The sequence below is a fragment of the Eschrichtius robustus genome, chromosome 10 (genome assembly GCF_028021215.1).
Source record: "Eschrichtius robustus isolate mEscRob2 chromosome 10, mEscRob2.pri, whole genome shotgun sequence".
Taxonomy (NCBI): domain Eukaryota; kingdom Metazoa; phylum Chordata; class Mammalia; order Artiodactyla; family Eschrichtiidae; genus Eschrichtius; species Eschrichtius robustus.
Genome location: NC_090833.1, coordinates 109,850,505 through 109,872,213, shown reverse-complemented (window position 1 = coordinate 109,872,213; position 21,709 = coordinate 109,850,505). Strand labels below are relative to the sequence as shown.

Here is a 21,709-nt window from a genome sequence, read left to right as displayed (position 1 = left end):
GATATCTGATGTTATACAAACCTCCCATCTTAAAAATGTTAATCAGTTCAATTTTTTTTTTAAAAACTGCACCTGACAGTGTCCCAAAGGCCACTAGTCTAGTTTGTAACTTTGGTCTTGACAGCCTCTCTGATACCATCCAACTTCAACATTCTGTTGATTCGGTTTTCAAAGTCTTGTATTTCCAGGGCCATAGATCTATGTACTTTTGCACATGAAGGACTAATCCCCCTCTTTATTTCTTTTTTAGCTGTCTGGCAGCCGACAGGATCTTATTCCATCCTACAGTCTAGGTAGCAACAAGGTGAGTGTTTGTAACTATTTTCTATCAGTCTTAAACCCGTTTCCCATTCCAGCTTTCCTCTTCTCAAATATCACACGCTAGTTTTGCATGCCAAATTTTCTCCCAGTTTTCTATACTGCGTGAAATTTATTGGAGAGCGTTGAGTTCACTTCTTGTTATCTGCCAGTTAAAATAATGTTACGGAGACCTTATTATTACTCTACTTTCTAAGGGTTAAAAAACAATTCAGTTGCTTAAGTTCTTCTGTTGAAAATATTCTTCCTGTTTGTGTCAGAAAAGGAACTTCATGTCAGATTTTGAATAGTAAAATATTGATGAAATGATTGAAAATATATGAGGAGTAAGATTATGCCTAAAAGTTAATATTATTTGTTAGAAGAAAGAAAAATAAGCAAACAGCAATTTTGTTAGCTGGAATGTATTTACTTGCCTGTTAATATAGCTTTCCCCAATATAACAGAGTTTTAAGCATAGACAATTCATTATCATGTGCTTAAAGGGCTCACACTTGAAATTGTAACTGGATGTCACATGACACAGTTTTGTGCCTGCCGTTTTTTGAGGCACCTCGTTAGATGTTGGTGCTGCCAGCTGCAGGCAGTGTGCTCTGTGTCGATATCTTCACCCTTGAGGAGGCCAGAAGTGTCATATGAAATGGTCTGACATGAGGCAGTTGTGTCAGAGTAAAAGAAGATACAGGTACAGATAAAAGAAGATTGGCTATTTAATCATTATAAAAGCTGAGTGGTATTCATTACACTATTCTTATACTATTCTTTCTATTCTTGTTAAATATTCTACAATCTGTCTTTGTATAGGTTTGAAATTTTCCTTATAAGAACTTAAGAAAAAGACAATGACGTTGATGAACGATTAGACTCATTTTTAAGATCCAGGCTACTAGGGGTTTACCTGAAGTAATACATAAATATGTATGTATGTGTATATATCCTACTATTTCAGGCAAACTACCAGTAATCTAAATCTTAAAAATATATATCTCAGTGTTTATAGGCAAATAAATTGCTCTCCAGCTCATCAATTCACTGACCACCTACCACACGTCTGCAAGTGTGCTGAGGTTTAGTACTCCTTGATACGGGTCCACTGACAGGTGTGATTAGCTCTCGATAATCATAGCATAGTTGTGATTAGCTAAACAAAGCAGAGTTTTTGGAAAATTGTGTCATTATTAATTATAAATAACTCAAGTATTTTAAGGAAAATATAAGAAAAAACCATGACTGTGTTTTTTTTTTTGAAATCCATCTAACCCAAATCCTCTATCATAAATTCCTTGAAAAAAGTAGCCAAAATTTCTTCAGCTTTTCTCTCTCACCCTAGTTTCCTTATGTTTAAATGAAGAAAATAATAGAAAACAGTAGTATCTGCTTGAAAAAGAATTATTGTTTCATCTACACCAACTAAACAGAATAGAGGAACACAGATGCTGTAATAGAAGTATGCCTAGGTAGAGTAGGAGCCCAGAGGAGGGAGTGGGCACTTTTATAGGTATTATTCAGGGACTGAGAGAGGCTGCGGAGAGGGGGAACCCTCCCCCCCCGCCCCAATAAGCTTAATGCTGAAAGGGGATAAGGTCCACCCAAGGCAGGGAAGGGGTTGAAGCAAGAGTGTGAACAGAAGTGTGGAAGGAGGAAGGAGCATGAGTAAAGCAGAGAGGGTGTAGTGTGGGGTAGAGCCCAGAGAAAGGGGCCTTATTTCAGAAGTTCCTATATGATGTGCCTAGGAGTAGCGGGGGAGCTGGGTCACTTGAAGGGGTATTTTTAAACAGTCCACCTAAACCCCACTCATGTTCCTGGCTGTGGTGTGTAAAATTACATTAGAATAATGTATATAGTAGAAATATGTACAGTTACCAATGCACAAGTGAGGGTGGGGAGAGCAGGTGGGGTAGAGGTCTCAGCAGTGGGGAGGGGGAGGGAGAGATTCAGGACATGCTCAGGAAATGGAAGCTGTAGAACTCGGCTGACATGAAGAACAAGGTGGAGCCAAGGGGAGACAGGATGACGTGGGCTCTGGGTGACAGTGCAGAGAGGTGAATGTTGCAGGGGCAGGTTTGGGGAAGAAAATGATTGAGGTCAATTTTGGACAAAAAGTTATGTCTGCCAGTTCAGGGGTCTGGAAGCCTGAGCTGAAGACAGACTGGGGAGCTCAGGGCCTGGCTGGAACAGCGGGAGGGATTTGAGCACAGAGGCGAGGCTGTGCGGGCGTGATGGTGAGACTTACAGGCCTGCGCAGGAGGGGAAGCCGGCCAGGGCGACGACAGGCCGGAGTCCTCAAAGAGGAGAGGAGGCGCAGGAGGGCGGCTTGGAAACTGGTGCTGGAGAAAGACGGCTTAGGGACTCCTTCCAGACTCCTCAGAGACCGAAATGAGGACTGAAAAGGCTATTTTGGGTGTGAGAGTGAAGAGTTTATTGGAGGCCTTTCCCAGGGCAGGCTCTTCTGTGGAGGACTGGGGAGAAGTAAGCAGGATGTGTTTTGGGGGGGTTTTTTGTTTGTTTGTTTTTTGGGTTTTTTTTGGCCACGCTGCGCGGCTTGCAGGATCTTAGTTCCCTGACCAGGGATCGAACCCGTGCCCCCTGCAGTGGAAGCGCAGAGTCCTAACCACTGGACCGCCAGGGAAGTCCCAGCAGGGCATATATTAAATGAGTAAATAAATTACACATTTTTGTTACTCTACCAGGACCTTCCCTTTTTCAGTCATCTTGATGTCCTGGGGCCCCTGGGTAACTTAGCAAAGATGAGGAAATTCTGCCTTCTCAGATTTTACTGGTGTCCTGGTGCTGTCCCAGCAGCAAGGATCTGGCTCGGTCCGCTCTATTTCAACATGTATTTTCAGTTTTCGTCAGACGCCTCCGAACAGTGAAGGACCCTTTTCTCCTGTTGCAGCAGTTTGCAGTCTTCCTCAAAACTTGGCCTCTCTCACCCCTCTGCAACCACAGCAGTCCCCAGCCTCTGACGGACAGTGGAGGTCTTGTCAGGGAAAACAGAAAGGCCAGCTCCCCATTACTAACTGTGCTCCCAGTTAGCTGTGGAGCTATTATTTTATCTTCTTGTGAGCTGCTGGCCCCCATGGGCCCTGAATGGTTACCAGGTGTGGCTGGGATTCCATCCACCCCATCACTGTCACCACGGGCATCATTTGACTTCCTGCTTGTGTCCAGATCAGTAGGTTTTATGAATGTCCACATACCAAAATCAGAGACCTTTTGCTTTTCACTAGGGGAAAGGTGGAGGAAAAGTGTTCTAAGATTTAATGGATGGACCTGTTGAATGAGTAAGGAAATTCAGGTGACAGAGGATCATAGCTGATGCTAGGAAACAAAGTGATAAGAACACTCAGCAAAGAGGGTTTGATTCCAGGCTCACTTCAGCAGGGAGCACAGAGTGGCTCCCCCGTTTGTGGGCGAGGGGCCCTCAGTAGTTTTGTCATTTAAAGCAGGGCCTCTTAAAAGATTTTTAAGGAAAATAAATATTTTTAAAATTGTATTTTCTTACTAGCGAGAAAAGAAGCATTTCCCTCCACCAATAGCAGCAAGGAACAGAGATTCCTCCCTTTGACCTTTTAAATGAAACAATGAAAAACATCGTCAAATATGGCATTGCTTTGAATTCAAAATTGTTATAATGCTGTGCATAATAGAATTCCTCAGGGTAGTGTTTAAACTAGTTGACATACAAATTATCCAAGTCCTATTAAACCCCTTTACACAGCAGCAGTGCTCATAGACATATGAAATGACATATATATGAGGGTGCCCATTGCCACATTGTTTATAATGGCAGAAGATTGGAAACAAGCTAAATGTCCCTTGGTTTGGTCTGGTTAAATCTATTTTCTCCCTGTGAGTGTGCGCGCGTGCTCGTGCACACACATAAGTAAATGGGATACTATACAGCTGTAAAAAATAATTAGGAACCCCTCCAGGTACTAATGTGGAAGATCACCAGGATATACTTAGTGATTAAAAATGCAGTGCAGCACAGTATGCTGCCATTTGAATTATAAAAGGAGGGAAACAGAGAAGTGCGTGTGGCTGTTTATAGATTTGCTCACATACACGCAGGAAACCCTATAAGGATATATGATAAAACAGAAACCATTGCTTATCTGCCTGGGGAGAGAGTAGAAGCATGTGGGCACCTGAGGTAGGAGGCTTCTCACTGTGTACCTTTTTATATTACTTGGTTTTTGGATCATGGGAACAAACTACCTATTGAAAAAAATTAAATAAATTAAAATTTAAAAATTTTATTCTCTACCCTTTATAGTAGGTAGAAGATTTTATTCTTTGGTAAGTAGTGGTTTGAGAAGGTCTTCAGTTGCTTTATCTGTAATAATTTTCACACAAAATCCTCAAGGAGAGATTACTAAAGAAATTGTTCTGGAAAATCTCAAAGACTCATGTTGTTTTTTTTCTTTTCTTTTGGAGACGTCCTTCATTTTGCAGTTTTCAGAGATCCAGGGAGAGGTAATTAATCCATTAGGTTTTTCCTAATGAGTGGGATACAAGTATTATCCTACTATCTAAAACATGCTTCCTTTTACCTTGAGAATAAGAATGCATTTTTTAAATGTAGTTTTTATAAGACGACTAAATTTGACACTGTACTGTTTTTGGCGCTTACCCTTTGGTAAAAATAACTTTGGTAATCAGTATATACAGTTCCTCTCAAATGTTCCTTGTTACCTGGGCTATGAAAATATCTGTCAGAAGAGACCAGGAACGAAGGCATCTGATGGAATGTAGAAGGCTCCGGAATGTGAAGAGTTGGAGTTAATTCATTAATTAAGCAAATGATACAGTAAATGTTTGAGAACTTGTAAGGTGTCCTTTTCTGAAGCATGGGATGGGGGAGAGAAGCAAAGAAGACAGCAAAAGTGCCTTGGGCCTTCCTTCAGCGCCACAGAACTTTGCTCAGTGGGACCATCTTGGCTTCCTTGCATGAAAGTATTTAACGTACAGGGAAGTTGAGTCGGAAATATAATTTTAACATGGAATCGATGCTTAAAACGCTAGGAACTGTATTTTGAAAAAATTGAAAATTATAATCACATTAGTTACATCTACCTTGCAAACTCGTGTGGGCCTGTTTCTGGGTTCTCTGTTCCATTATCTATGTGTCTATCCCTCTTTCTTGATTATGAAATCAGAGTTACAGACCAGAGAATCTGATGTGCTGTGTCCTCCCCACCTAGTATCAGAACGTTCAGGTTTAGAAGCAGGGAGAGGCCACGGAGTTAAGTTCAAGTCTGCCTTTCCCTACTAGTCTTCAGTTAATGTCATGGCAAAGATCAGTCAGTCGGGAGAAAAGTAACTCTAAAAGGTGTGTCTGGGAGGCAGGAGCAGAGAGTGTGATAGGATTAGGGCTCTTGGGGAGGTGAGAGCAAGTGGTGAGGTACTAAAACAGTGTCACACTTTGGCCTATAATACTTGGAATTCGGCCAGCCACATTTTGCATGCCCTTATTTATTGACGCTCGCTACATATTAAAGTTGGAATTGTTTACTGAGCTCCACCAATATGCAACTGATGAGCTAATTAATCTTAAAAAGATAAATTGAATTTTATTAACTACTCTTAACTTTTAATTTCACCTTATGGCCTAAAAGAAATCACTCTTGAAAAGCTTTTCAATTAAGAATATAAAATATTCCTAATTGCAGTGATGTTGTTATTTACTGTTACTGGCTATTTCATCATTATTGTAAGGTAGTTTTTGTATAGGTATAATGAAAACTTAGCAAACTTTTTGTGACCAGTCTACCAGATTAGACTCATATTTAGGTGCAGAATTAATTTCAGCAGATTATTTTTCCATTTAAACAGTGGCTGTGCATTGAGATCTTTTGCAATCCAAGGAACTCTGTCAACAAAAAATACTGGTATTACTTAAAGACATTTTAAATGGAATTATGTATTTTTAAATAAGTTAGTAAGATGTTTGTCAGCTTCTGATTGGAGTGTTTGATGCAATTGAAAGTAGCCAAAAGCCTAAATGAATATTCAGTTAACAAAACTGAATTGTGTGCTTTGGCTCCATCACCTTCCTGAAAACTGCAACTATGTAGTGTGGCACTAGTTAAGGCTGGTACCAAATATGAGTCACCTCTTCTTTAGTTGCATGAGAAACCACCTTTGGACCTGGAATGTCACTGGTGCTTCTCTTTATTTACCTCTTTGTCACTTTCCTGATCAAAACCAGACCTCTTTACGGAATACCCAGGGCATTTGTGTCTGTCTGGAGAGCGGTAACAGGAAAACAGGAGGTGCCCAAGGGGGACCAGTCAGGTCCTCAAGTCAGCTGAGAGCGTGCTGTGTTTTTCCCTGTTGGGTTTTGCCTTTAAGCATAGTGTCCATCGACAGATGAATGGATAAAGAAGATGTGGCACATATATACAATGGAATACTACTCAGCCATAAAAAGAAATGAAATTGAGTTATTTGTAGTGAGGTGGATGGACCTAGAGTCTGTCATACAGAGTGAAATAAGTCAGAAAGAGAAAAACAAATACCGTATGCTAACACATATGTATGGAATCTAAAAAAAAAAAAAAAGCGTTCTGAAGAACCTAGGGGCAGGACAGGAATAAAGATGCAGACATAGAGAATGGACTTGAGGACACAGGGAGGGGCAAGGGTAAGCTGGGACAACGTGAGAGAGTGGCATGGACTTATTTATACTACCAAATGTAAAATAGCTAGCTAGTGGGAAGCAGCTGCGTAGCACAGGGAGATCAGCTCCGTGCTTTGTGACCATCTAGAGGGCTTTCTCTAGTTGTGGTGAGTGGGGGCTACTCTTTATTGCGGTGCGCGGGCTTCTCATTTCGGTGGCTTCTCGTTGCGGAGCACGGGCTCTAGGCGCGGGGGCTTCAGTAGTTGTGGCTCGCGGGCTCTACAGCGCGGGCTCAGTAGTTGTGGCACACGGGCTTAGTTGCTCCACGGCATGTGGGATCTTCCCGGACCAGGGCTCGAACCCGTGTCCCCTGTATTGGCAGACAGATTCTTAACCACTGCACCACCAGGGAAGTCCCATTGTGGCTGATTCTGAAGGTTGATAGACATGAAAAATGTCAGAAACATCACAGATTGATCTTTCCAGATTTCAGTAGTGGAGCGTAGATTACTGTGGTAGAAGTTTAAAAAAAAAAATGCCATACTCTTTGACTTTGAGAGCTGAGCTCATAAGAAAGCAGAAAGGTCCAGTGTCTGGCCAAGTCCTTTTTAGTCATTGTCCTGAGTTGATCTCCCTCTGAAGTACCTTTAACTGGGATGCTTCCTTTTTTCTTCCCCAACATTTCAGTAAAGGGAGAATAACCCTGGACCAGCCAAGCATGTGAAATGTATTGGAAAGACACTAATTGCCTTGTCCTTGGGTGGCAGTGTGTGTTGCTAGACCCCGGACCACAGATTCCACTCCTGGCAAGAGAATGGATATGTACAGCCAGAGAGAAAGAATATAGTGAATGATTTCAGTGGAGTGTTTCTCCAGAGATCTGCAGGTGTCAGAAAGAGGAGGGAGGAGTGTTGTACCCAGTTTATCATCCAAATTTGTTGTTCCCTTGGAAGCAGAGCCTGTTCTGTCCCAGAGCGATTTGAGACACTCTGTGTCCCCGTCTCTGGTTGGCGAGACTGTGAGATTCCTCAGGGTTAAGATGGCGGTTAAGGGAGATGGATGAAATGTGTCTCCGTTTTTCATTCTCTGATGGGGCTAACAATATGGCTAAGGCTCTGTGTAAGTACTGTGTGCATCCTTTCAAATGTTTTCACTTGAGATATTCGAATATATGAGACAGTAAGAGTTATTGCCTCCATTCAGATTTGAGAGTAACATTGTGTGTGGGAGTTCCAGCTGGTAAAAATTACCCAGGAAGCTAGCAGAGCCCTGAGTGTGCCTTGGGGAAGAGGTGACACCTACATTATTTGTCATTGGACCACACCAAATGGCTGAGGTGCTGACTCCAAATCAGCTGCTTAGTTTTCCTAAGGGACAGAGTCCCACTATGTCAGCTGCCAAACAAGGAAGAAAAATGTAAAGTATGAAAACAGATTTATTCTGAAATTAAGTATGTTGTCTTCAGAACAACCTTGCATGAGCTTAAACCCTGTAAAGAAAGCGTGAGACTTTTCTTCCTCTGAGCAGCTCAGTAGAGTGTTGACTTCATTGTCCCGTCACCTGGTGGTGATGTCCCAGAGTACACAAAGCTGCAGCTTCCCAGACAGGTAATTAAATTTAAATGCAAAGAACGTTAATGAAACATTAAAGTATGTAAATCAATGTGTGATTCATAGTAACACAAATGCTCCTACAGTGACATGGTCATAGTTCATTTCCCTCATCGTCTCTTCATGTCTCTTTTGCTTCCTAGCTTCCTACTGTTGAGCATCATACCACTTGTTAAAATATCAAGTGCTGAGAGAGTTCCTAGGGAAAATGGCCTTCTGTAAGATAAACAGGATCCAGATCACTTAGGGCTTATCGATTTTATGATCAGTACTTAGGTTGCTGCTAAAAGCAGATAGATTTCCAGTACATGTTGGCAACCTAAGAGGGCTTTCTTCCCCCATCCACCTTCAGGAGCAGCAAAGATCTTACTTTGCAGGCGATTACTAATGAAGACTCAAGTTGATCATCAGGGTCACTCATCTGTATAAACTAATACACAGTATAACTAGTATAAAATACCATTTTTTGAACTCTGGTGAAAAAGAAGTCAGAGTGATTATCAGAGGACCAAAAGAGAACGTACAGCATTTAAAAGAGTTGTGTCTCATCTTCATTACTGGTTTTTATACTGGTAGCATGGGTTGGCGTTTATTTCTTTACTGGATGGGACTGATGTTCAAAGTGTTTTGGTGCTGTCACCATTTTTATGGCTCAAGTTCTAGACAGGTAAACTAATCCATCACCTGATGGGCATTGTTCTTGTATTATGCAGTGAAATCTCTTTAATGGGAATTTACAAGACAAGTTGAAAGCACAGTCAGACTTGTTAATTCAGAGACTACCCTTATTGGCAACTTGTGACTACTTGGTTTAGGCTTAACTGGAACTGATCTTTAATATCTGTTAAAAAAAAATGAGAGGTTTGGTGATATGCTGTTCTAGAGTTTTTACTTTCATGAATGGTATGTGGCGGAGGAGAAGATGCCTGACTGTATTAGGGTTGTTCCTAGGTTTCAGTCGAGAATCTGAAGTGAAAGAGGGTATCTTGAGGCACAAGAGCAGAGAGGGCCTAAGGAGCAGAGCGGAAGGGAGGATTTCAAAAGGAATGTCTTACTAAATCCCTGTTTTGTGAGAAGCAGCATGATATAGGGGAAAGAATATTAGGAGGCTGTAAATTGTAGTAAGCAGTAAACCAAGGTTTAGTTCATGTGATTTTGTCAGTGACATTGCATCATCTCACAGATTGACCAAGTCCTCAAGTCTAGGAGACGCAAAGAAGGTAAGTCTCTACCTTCAAGAGCTGCTGTGAGGGAGGAAGGTGCACCGTCGCTGGCACAGGTCTTTGCGTTGGCAGACATGACCACCTTGCCCCGTCCCTAGCCCAGTGGGAAGTGAACACCAGTGTTCACAGGTGTGCAGTGGAGCGACTGCAGGTACAGGAAAACCACCGACAGCATGAGAAATTGCTATTCCTGTACTATACTGTCAACCTCTTGAATTTTGACACCTAAAATTTTTAATGAAATAGAAATATGCTTTTTTAAAAAAAACAAAACTTCAGACTGTATCTTTATCCTAGAAGTTCATTCTGCATTTGGCTTCAGTCCTGCCTTAGGCAAATGTTTAGCCATTTGGACAAAATGGGCAGAAAATACGAACAAACATTTCTCCAATATACAAATATATGAGTGGCCAATAAGCACATGAAAAGATGCTCAACATCACTAATCATAGGGGATACCCAAATGTGAGGTGGTATTATTAGGGCGATCAATTCTATGAGGAAGAGGAAAAGTACAAGAGGAAGAGTACTTAAGTAATAAGATTTATCATGTCTTATAACAAGAATAAAGCTTTAGTAATGTGTAACAGATTTCTCTTCAGTATCTTTAGATTTTTTTGTTAATTGATATGAATCAAAATTCCCGATTTTGTCCTTAATAGGGCCGGTGGGAAAGTCAACAGGATGTATCGCAGACTGCCGTTTCTAGAGCAATCACTCCGGCTGCACCATCTCCCCCTGGTTGTCCCCAAAATAACCATTCTCCTTATCCAGGTAAGTTATATTTTCATTTTTCAATCACTGTCATGAAATTTGAGCATCTTTCAGAAGTAGTTTAAATCAGGATTTCCTACCAGGTAACCACTGTCCTACTAGTTAATGCCTGTCTGAATTTTTCCCTTCCTTATCATAACATGTTGAGTCACATTGTTTTGAATGTTGAATCTTGCATTCCTGTGAGAAATACCACTTGATCATGATGTGTTGTCCTTTATATTTGTTTGATTCTGTTTGCTACTATTTTGTTTAGAGTTTTTGTGCATATGTTCTATGATGAATATATGTACCTTTTTCATAACATTGTCTTTGTTAGGTTTTGGTATCATGATTACATTGGTTTCATAAAGTGACTTGAGAAAAATTTCCTCATCTTTTTTTCCTGAGTTTATGTGAACCTGGTATTACTAATTCCTTCAATGTTTGACAAGATTCACCAGTGACACTCTCTGGGCCTGGAATTTTCTCTATGGGAAGATTTTAGATTATGACTTCAATTTCTTTATTATAAAGTTAACTTTTTATATTTCTTTATAAGTTTTCATAAATTATGTTTTTTAGGGAAATTTCTATTTCACCAAAATTATTAAATTTATTTCCATAAATGTTACAGTGTTCCTTTATTGATCTTTTAATGTTTATAGGATCTGTTGTTATGTTCATTCTTTTTATTCTAAATAGATAATTTTTGTTTTCTTTCTGTTTTTCTTAAATACTTTTGAGACTGGTTTGTCAGTTTTCTTTAGTCTTCCCACAGAGCCAAATTTGGTTTTATTTTCTGTTTCATTGATTGTTATTTCTTTCTGCATTTCACAAAATTTGGCACGATGTTTTTTTTTATCATTCTGTTTCCAGATATTCTAATTTCTCTCTGATTTATTCTTCGACCCCTGGGTTATTGGGTAGCATATTAATTCATTTTCATATATCTTGGGGGTGTATTATTATTATTGATTTCTTATTTAATTTCATTATGAGCAGAGAACAGGCTCTTCAAAATTTCAATCTTTTTAAATGTTTTGAGACTCTATTCTATCTTAGTGAACATTCTGTGTGTATTTGAAAAGGTCTGTTCTGTTTTGGGCACAGTGTTCTGTATATATCAGTTAGGTCAAGGTGGTTAACCTTGTTCAAACCTGCTGTATCTTTACTGATTTTTTTCCCCCATATTTGTTCTGTTGGTTGTTGAGAGAAGGTGTTGAATCTCTAAATAATGATTGTGAAATTGTCTATTTTTACCTTTAATTATAACAGTTTTTGCATGATTCATTTAGAAACTCTGTTACTGGGTATAACACATTGGGATTGTTATTTTTTGCTGACATAGTGATGTTTCTTATTATGAAATGTCCCTTTATCTCTCTGGTAATACTCTTACTTTGAAATCTGTCTTGCTTGGTATTAGTATAGCCACACCAACTTTCTTTTGCATAATGCTTGCATGCTGTATCTTTGCCTCAGTCTTTAAAATTTTAGCCTATATTTATCTTTAAGAGTGATTATCTTATAGACAGCATATTTAGGTTTAGTGTTTTTTGTTTTTTTTTAATCTAGTCTGACAATTTCTGCCTTTTAATTGGCATGTTTAGTTCTTTTACATCTAATATTATTATTGTTATGTCTGCCATGTTGCTGTTGGTTTCTGTTTGGCCTATTTATTTATTTTTTCCTCTGTAATCTTTTTTGTTTTCTTTTGGTTTAATTGAAAAATATTTTGCAGTATTTTATTTTTTCCTTTGGCTTTTTAGTATACCTGTATTTATTTATTAATGTCTTTGTTAAAGGATTCTAGTAGGTATCTTTAATTTTACCACAGTCTACTTAGAATTAATAATTACCACTTCCCACTGCACAAATATAAGAATCTTGCAACAGTGTAATTCCATTTACCTGTTCCCCCACCCCTCTTATTTTGTATTATTGTTGTATCTTTTGCTTTTATAGGTGTTGTGAACCCATTTTACAGTGGTTGTTTTTTTGTTTTTTTTTTGCTTTAAAACAGCTATTTGTCTTTTAAGGAAATTAAGAAACTATAGATAATCTTTTGTATTTTCCTTCATATTTATTATTTCTGTCACTATCTACTCCTTCCTGAAGATCATATATTCATCTGATATTATTTCTCTTTAGCCTGAAGAATATCCTGTATTATTTCTTATTGTGCGGTTTTCCTTGAGAAGAAGGGTCTCCCCTTTTGAGAATATCTTTATTTCACTTTTTTCTTCAAAGGATATTTTCACTAGATAGAGAATTCTGAGTTGATAGCTTGTTTTCTTTTAGCTCTTCAAAGACACTGCATTATCTTTTACACTTCTTTTCTGATGAGAATTCAGCCATCATTTGTGTCACTTTCCCACTACATGTAGTATATCTTTGTGTATGTTGTTTGCTTTCCAGTTTTTCTCTTTATTTTTCTTCTTAGCAAGTTGGGCAGTGATGTGCTTAGGTATAGTTTTTTTTAAATTTTATTTATTTATTTATTTATGGCTGTGCTGGGTCTTCGTTTCTGTGTGAGGGCTTTCTCTAGTTGCGGCAAGTGGGGGCCACTCTTCACTGCGGTGCGCAGGCCTCTCACTATCGTGGCCTCTCCCGTTGCGGAGCACAGGCTCCAGACACGCAGGCTCAGCAATTGTGGCTCACGGGCTTAGTCGCTCCGCGGCATGTGGGATCTTCCCAGACCAGGGCTCGAACCCGTGTCCCCTGCATTGGCAGGCAGATTCTCAACCACTGTGCCACCAGGGAAGCCCAGGTATAGTTTTCTTAGTGTTTATCTTGCTTGGGTTTCACCGATGTTCTTGGGTCTATACATTGAGATTTTTCCAACAATTTTGGGAAATGTTCAGCTATTAGTTAATTACATTTTTCCCCTGCCCTTTTCTCTCTACTCCTTCTGAGAATCTAATTGCACACATGTTATATTGCTTAATATTGCCCTATGGGTCACAGAAGCTCTATTCTATTTTGATTTTAATTTTTCATCGTTTTATCTTATTCTTGTTTCTTCTGATTGGATAATTTCTACTGCCATTTCTAGTCTTTTGTTAAGCACATCCAAGAATTTTTAAATTTCAGTTACTCTTTTTAGTTCTAGAATATCTTTTTGCTTCTTTTTTTAATAGTTTTAATTTCTCTGCTGATATTTCTTTCCTACCTGTATATTTGTTAAGACCATATCCTTTTTTACATCCTTGGACCTGTGTATAAAAACTGCTTTTAAACTTCTTACCTGCTAACTCCAGCATCATGACCAATCTCCTGGTCTTTTTCTGACTGCTTTTTTCTAGACTATGGGTCATATTTAATGAGTTTTGACAAATTTATTTACTCGTGTAACTTATACCCCAGTCGAGCTGTAGAAGATTTATATGACAGCGGTTACTCCCCACACTCCATCAGTGTTCTGATTTCAGATTAGTTTTGCCCGTTCTACGGTTTCATTTAAATGGAATCATATAGTATGTGCTCTTTTTGTGTTGGGCTTCTTTTGCTCAGCCTATCTGTTCAAGTCATCCATACCATTGCATGTATCAGTAATTTATTCTTTTTTATTGCTGAGAGATATTTCACTATCTCAGTGGAATTTTATCAGTTTTTAACCAGTCCTCCTGTTTATGGACCTTTGGTTGGTTTCCAGTTTTTGGCTACTGTGACTAAAGCTTCTTCTTGTATAGGTCTTTCTGTAACATTTCTGTTGAGTAAATACCTAGGGTGAAATTACTTGGTCATAGACTACTACCTTGTTTTAAAATTCTGTAAATTAAAGAAAAAAATTCTAATCAGTGTTTACTTGATCTACATATTTACCACTTTGCTCCGCTCATCATTGCTTCCTGCTCCTCATTCCACGCTTCTGAGTTTAGTTTCTTTTTTAGTGGCTATATATCCATCATTAGTGCTTTTAGCAATCATCTTTTTTTTAGTGACAGACTGTTTCTTTTGTATGTTAAAGTTTTTATTTTGCTCTCACTTTGAAGAATCCTTTTACTGTGGAAAATATCAGACATACAAAGTAGAAAGAGCATCATGATGTGCCCTCGAGTGCCCCATGCTGATTTCAGAACGATCAGTGCATCACCAGGCTTACTTATCTGTGCTCCCACTACGTCCCCACACCCTCTCAGAATGACTTTGAAGCAAATCTCAGATATTATCTCATCTGTAAATATTTGTACATGTATTTCTAAAGTAATACCCACAGTAACATTTCATTCCTAAGAAAAATGAAAAATAATTCCAAAATATCATTAAACATCTAGTCAGTGTTGAGATTTCCCCAATTGGATCAAGAATCTCTCTTAGTTATTTTGAATGAAAATCCAAGTAAGGTTCACACATTGTGATTAGTTGATACGTGTCTTAAGTCTGTTTAGTCTATATGCTCCTCTTCATCTTTTTTCCCTGTTGCATTGTATTTGTTGAAGAGACCAGGTTTTGTACACAGACGCTGTACATTTTTATTTTTCCTGGTGACATCCTCACCAGGTTATTTAAACATGATTCTGTGTCCCGTGTATTTCCTGTAAATTGGTGGTTAGATCTACAGCCTTGGTCAGATTCAGGCTAATTTGAGGGAGGGACGGAAGGTAGGGTAAATGAATGGGTAGTTTTATGTACTTCCCTTAGGAGACACATCATGTCTGATTATCTCTCTTTCTGTGATAGATGCAGCCTTTAGTTGATTATTGGCTAGATATTTATTTAATTAGAGGTCATCCTCACTCTAGAATGTTAGTTTAACTGCATGTAAAACTTTAGATTATTCCTAATTTTTTTTCTTAGCATTTAGATGATTATATCTTCTAGCTCTTTATTCATCTTAAACTTTTTGTTTGTTTGTCTCCTCTTTTTTTTTTTTTTTTTTTTTTGGTGGCCATGCCGTGAGGCTTGCAGGATCCTAGTTCCCTGACCAGGGATTGAAGCCGGGGCCCTTAGCAGTGAAAGCATGGAGTCCTAACCACTGGACCGCCAGGGAATTCCCTTGTCTCCTCTTTTTTGTTTCTCTCATCCCTATTTTTGCTTTTGACATATCTCTTGGCAAATAGCTTTCTCTTTGCTGTATTTTTTTTAATGATTGAGCTCATGATTACAAAATATCCTTCTGTAACTTTTCATAGTTTACTTAGAGTTAATAGTCCTTTATGGAAAAGGTAAAACCTTAACCGTGCAGGTCCGTGCACCATCTGTATTGCCAATGAACTTGCATCGTCTTGGTCCAGCGTGGAGTAGAGGTGGGGATGGTCATGTGCTTCTCTTCAGGCAGCCTCATATACAGATGCCTCAAGTTGACTGCTTCTTCTTTTTAAAGTGTTAATTAGGGTACAATTTTTAAGTCACATATGGCTTGGATTAGTTTTTCTTGAAAACTTAGTTTTATTCACTAAGGATAAAGAATTATAAAGAATAAAGTGTTAGTAAGTCTCCTAATATCATAGGCGTTATCTGCACGTCTGACCCCAGCCTTTGGTAATTAAGAGCAGGTAAGAACAGGGTTGGTTCAGGGCACTTGTCCCTCTCTTGTGAAAACAACTCAAACACCACTGTCTTCCTGAAAGGTCAGTTTCATCATCTTCATTCAGTAAACAGCATGAAAAATTAAAGTTGAATAAGATATGGTCCCTGACTTTAAAGAGGTTAAAGTCTGGATGGAGAGCTATTCGAGTGTGTCATTGGCTATGTGATTTAAAAATGAAAAGCCCCATTTTATTCTAGGGCAGAAGTTATTGGGTTGGCCAGAAGGTTCATTTGGTTTTTTTTTCTGTAAGGTGGCTGTAGTAGCAGTTAGTTGTCTTTAACTTCATTCGAAACAATTTTGTTAGATTGTATTGTGACAGCTGTCATATCAGCATGCATTTAAAAAAAGACTTATCAAAATTGGTGAATTTTTGTGTAGCCATTTTAATACTGAAGATGGAAGAAAAAAAAGCAACATTTTCGACATATTATGCTTTATTATTTCAAGAAAGGTAAAAACGCAACTGAAACGCAAAAACAGATTTGTGCAGTGTATGGAGAAGGTGCTGTGACTGATCAAACATGTCAAAAGTGGTTTGCGAGGATTCGTGCTGGCGAATCCTTGCTGGACGATGCTCTGTGGTCGGGTAGACCAGTTGAAGTTGACAGCGATCAAACTGAGACATTAATTGAGAACAATCAGCGTTATACCATGCGGGAGGTAGCCGACATACTCAAAATATCCAAATCAAGCGTTGAAAATCATTCGCACCATCTTGGTTACGTTAATTGCTTTGATGTTTGGGTTCCACGTAAGTTAAGCGGGGAAAAAAAACCCTTCTTGACTGTGTTTCCGCATGCGATTCTCTACTTAAAAGTAATGAAAATGTTCTGTTTTTAAAACAAATTGTGACAGGCAAAGAAAAGTGGATACTGTACAATAATGTGGCACGGAAGAGATTGTGGGGCAAGTGAAATAAACCACCGCCAAACACACCAAAGGCTGGTTTTCATCCAGAGAAGGTGATGTTGTGTATATGGTGGGATTGGAAGGGAGTCCTCTATTATGAGCTCCTTCCAGAAAACCAAACGATTAATTCTAACAAATACTGCTCCCAGTTAGACCAACTGAAAGCAGCACTCGATGAAAAGCATCAGAATTAATCAACAGTAAATGCATAATCTTCCTTCAGGATAACGCAAGACTGCATGTTTCTTTGATGACCAGGCAAAAACTGTTACAGCTTGGCTGGGAAGTTCTGATTCATTTGCTGTATTCACCAGACATTGCACCTTTGGATTTCCATTTATTTCGGTCTTTACAAAATTCTCTTAATGGAAAAAATTTCAGTTCCCTGGAAGAATGTAAAAGGTATCTTGAACAGTTCTTTGCTTAAAAAGATAAAAAGTTTTGGGGGGCTTCCCTGGTGGCGCAGTGGTTAAGAATCCGCCTGCCAGTGCAGTGGACACGGGTTCGAGCCCTGGTCCAGGAAGATCCCACATGCCGCGGAGCAACTAAGCCCGTGCGCCACAACTACTGAGCCTGTGCTGTAGAGCCTGCGAGCCACAACTACTGAGGCCCGCGTGCCTAGAGACCGTGCTCTGCAACAAGAGAAGCCACTGCAATGAGAAGCCCGCGCACCACAACAAAGAGTAGCCTCTGCTCTCTGCAACTAGAGAAAAACCCACGCCTGGCAACAAGGACCCAACGCAGCCAAAAATAAATAAAAAAAAAAAGTTTTGGGAAGATGGAATTATGAAGTTGCCTGAAAAATGGCAGAAGGTAGGGGAACAAAAGGGTGAATGCATTGTTCAATAAAGTTCTTGGTGAAAATGAAAAATGTGTCTTTTATTTTTACTTAAAAACCGAAGGCACTTTTTGGCCAACCCAATAGTACTTGACAAGTTAGTGACAAGGCCCGGGGTTGGATTACCCTTCGGATTTAATAGGAACGACGGACATTAGAGCATTTTAGAAGTACCCCAATTGCTGCTATTTAATTGGAAAAGGAAACACCATTGTGTTTGAGGGTAACTATAATAAGAGCATGTTTTTTAATATTACTTTTTTTAAGGATACGTTTTTTGATTTATATTGTTAGATTTGCTTACAAAGCACATGTGGCCAATTTACAGTAAGGAAGACGTCTCTGTAATTGTTTTTGCCTTATCTCTTTTCCTTTCAATATTTTTGGCAGGACTCAGTAACCTGGCAGCCTCCTACCTGAGTCCAGTAAGATCCTTCGTGCCGCAGATGCCAAAGCTGCTGAAGTCTCTCTTCCCCGTCCGCGACGAGAAAAGGGGCAAGCAGCCATCTCCCCTCACACATCAGGTAAAAGTGTCACGAAAGCAACAGTGCACGCGCTCCTAATAGGTTGCTGGCGCAGTGATGCTCTGCGCCGCGCTGAAGCCGGAAGGAGAGGGCGGCAGCACCGGGGGCGTCAGCGCTGGGCTTCCAGACCTGGTAAAAGCTCTGATACTTTCTCTTCCACTCTCGTCGGAGGCAACAGGGCTGTTTGAACGCATTGACGCTCTCAGTCCTTTTTGCTTTTAAAAAATGCCAAGTACGCTACTAATGTGATTTATGGTCATATCACTTAGAGCAACAGTAGTGAAATTTATGAAGTGCACTTAGTGTTGTTTGTGTATTGCCAAACAGAAAATGTAATTCTATTTTTAATTCTTGATTTCGTTTCTTATTTCACACAGTTTTACATCATTCCTGTCCTTGCTGCTCAACCTCTTTTTTCCTCTACTGTGGTTTACGTGTTCTTTCACTGAAAAATTAAAAGTGATCACTTACTTCCCCTTTTTATTAAAACTCTCTACCTGGCCTTAGAAGAAGTTTTAGAGAAGATGTTAAAGGGTTTTCCAAATAATCAGGAAGTTGCTCTTGTGTGATGGTGCATGGGAAGCCTGTTGGAAATGCAATTTTTAGCCTCATATAGGTGTGAATTCAGCAGAAAATGATAAATGAGGATTCATTTATACTCATTCAAAAACACATACAGTGCAAGTTCAGTTGTTGAAATAGGTCTTTTGACATCAGCTTCTCCACATTCACTTAAACATTCAAGTTGCAGAAATGTAGGTGAGTCCTTGCCTGAGACCTTAACTATTTAAAAGACTTTTCTAAGTTTATGAGTGCATATTCAAGGGGGATGGTGTTAGTTTTGTAAGGTTGCTGTGCAGATACATAATTTTTTCAATCTAGGATTATATGAGCATATAGATCAGCATAGATGCACACATATTGTATGAAAAAAATTAAACATAGAGATTTTTGGAAATGTTTAAATTTAACCGGGCGCTAACGGGTGCTTGACAGTTATCAAAATGAATCTGAGATGGCGAGAGCTTAAAAGAAATAGCAAGTCTAATATTTGGTGGGGGTGAGGGTAGGCAAAAAAGATTTTGCCAAGGGTTCGTTACAGCATACGTTATTCTGTTCTAAACTGCTACATCGTTGTTTCACAAGGTACGATTCATTTACTGTTTGTGCCAGAATTTCCATGGTAGCTTTTTAAAAAGGTAACTTTAAAAAAAATACAGCCTGACCTTAAAAAAATAGAACTCATACCTCACCTTGGGGCATCTAATAATCTGCATTTATAAGCACCCAAGGTGATTCTTATTCACATTAAAGTTTGATATCCACTGTTTTTCAATTGCTGTTTGGTGAAGACAGAGTTACGTAAGTTAAAGGAAATTGGAATGGTATTAGAAGTCATTGAATCAGACTACCATTGTTACAATTATAAGCTACTTTAAGCTTTTGACTTAGCAAGTCAAATCACCTGCTACCATAAGAAGTTCTTTTACTGTTTTGCCAGTGAGTGATTGATTCCTCTGGATATGAGAGGAACAGCAGTGGTTTAGAAAGAAATCTAGTGATTGGTGGATAATCGCAATTTGTAATGTCCAGTTTAAGAGAGGTAATCTTGAAATATTTTGAAGATATCTTAAGTAATATTTGTTCATTCAGTTTACTTTTTTTGAGCATATATGAGCAAAGGTGTTACAAAAAGTGGCCCCAAATGCTCCATAGTTCATAAATAAATGAGAATGTCAATACAAAAGTGGCCTTAACAAAGATGCTCAGTGGTGGAGCTGAACTGTTCCCTTTGGTTGGTGAAATCCCCACTCCCTTGAAGGACCGTTTCTCAAGGTCACCAGAGCTCCATCTTGCCTGCACTTCTCAGTCCTCATCTGACTTGACAATGGTGCAGGAAACATTTTTGTCTCTGGGCTTTAGCGCTGAGCTCTTTGCCTGGCTTCCCTTCTGTTGACTGCTCAGTCTTTCTCAGATGCCTTTCCTGGGACCCTTTATTCCATCAAGCCGCTGATACTCAGGTGTTCCAGAGCTCCCTCCCAGGTAATCTCATCCAGCTCTGTGGCTTTTAACTCTTTATGCATTGACAATGCTCACATTTCTATCTCCAGCCCAGGCTTTGCCCCTGAGCTCTGGCCTCGTGGAGCTAACCGCCTGTTCAGCTTTTCCACTTACAAATCCATTAGACATTCACATTTTACAAGTTCAAAGCATTACTCCTGGTTTCAGCTCCCAAGTCCGTCTACTCCCAGCACACAAAATACTTACAAAATACATGCCCATCTCAGCGTGTATAGCACAAATGTCCACCTAGTTGCTTCACCTCATAAATAGTCCATCAGTAAAATTTTGTGGGTACCACTTTCAATCCGGTGACTTCTCGCCATCTCCATTTCTCATCACTCATCCATGCCATCGTCTCTTGCCTTGACTATGCAGCAGCCTATCAACTGGTCTAACTGACGCTTTTTGCCTCACAAAGTCTTGTCATTCACAGAGAAGCCAGAGTGAGCTCCCAGGGCCTTACATGAGTTCATGGCTTGAAACCTTCCACTGCTTCTCTTTGAATAAAATCTACTCCTTACTGTGGTTTACAGTGTCCTATGTGATCTAGCCCCCTGACTTTTAATCTTTATTCCCTTTATTTTATTTTTTTATTTTTATCTATTTTTTATTTATTTATTTATTTTTGGCTGTGTTGGGTCTTCGTTGCTGCGCGCGGGCTTTCTCTAGTTGCCGTGAGCGGGGGCTACTCTTCGTTGCAGTGCGTGGGCTTCTCATTGCGGTGGCTTCTCTTGTTGCGGAGCACAGGCTCTAGGTGCACAGGCTTCAGTAGTTGTGGCACGTGGGCTTCAGTAGTTGTGGCGAACGGGCTGTAGAGCACAGGCTCAGTAGTTGTGGCGAACGGGCTTAGTTGCTCCACGACATGTGGGATCTTCCCGGACCAGGGCTTGAACCCGTGTCCCCTGCATTGGCAGGTGGATTCTTAACCACTGCACCACCAGGGAAGTCCCTATTCCCTTCATTTTACTCTTTGTTCACCATGCTAAGCCATATTGGCCCTTTTGTTGTTGTTGTTTGTCACATGAACCATGAAGCTCCTTTTGGTCTCAAGAGTTTTTGCACTTGCTTTTCCTTCTACTTGGCCTGCTCCCTCCCAAAGTCTTTGCATGGCTACTAGGTCTCTAGTAGACTGGTCTGCTAATATCATGGTCAAGAAAGACCACTGTAAGCAAATATGTTTGAATTTAGAGTGGCCTGAACCAACCAAACTAAAACAACAGCCTCTACCATACATATTACAGTGTATTCCCATATTTAATCTTTCCATTGGGAGTTATTGTTATGTTTATATGCTTATTGGTTATCTCCA

General features: G+C 39.6%; 1 protein-coding gene across 1 annotated transcript in view; it reads left to right on the top strand.

Moving 5' to 3' along the window:
• KIF13B (kinesin family member 13B) overlaps window positions 1-21,709 on the top strand; it is a 182,381-nt gene that overhangs the window by 136,651 nt on the left and 24,021 nt on the right. The window contains exons 35-37 of the mRNA XM_068552242.1: window positions 251-304; window positions 10,439-10,550; window positions 18,203-18,336. Of these exons, the coding sequence (XP_068408343.1) occupies window positions 251-304; window positions 10,439-10,550; window positions 18,203-18,336 (300 nt within the window). The remainder of the gene's footprint in view (window positions 1-250; window positions 305-10,438; window positions 10,551-18,202; window positions 18,337-21,709) is intronic.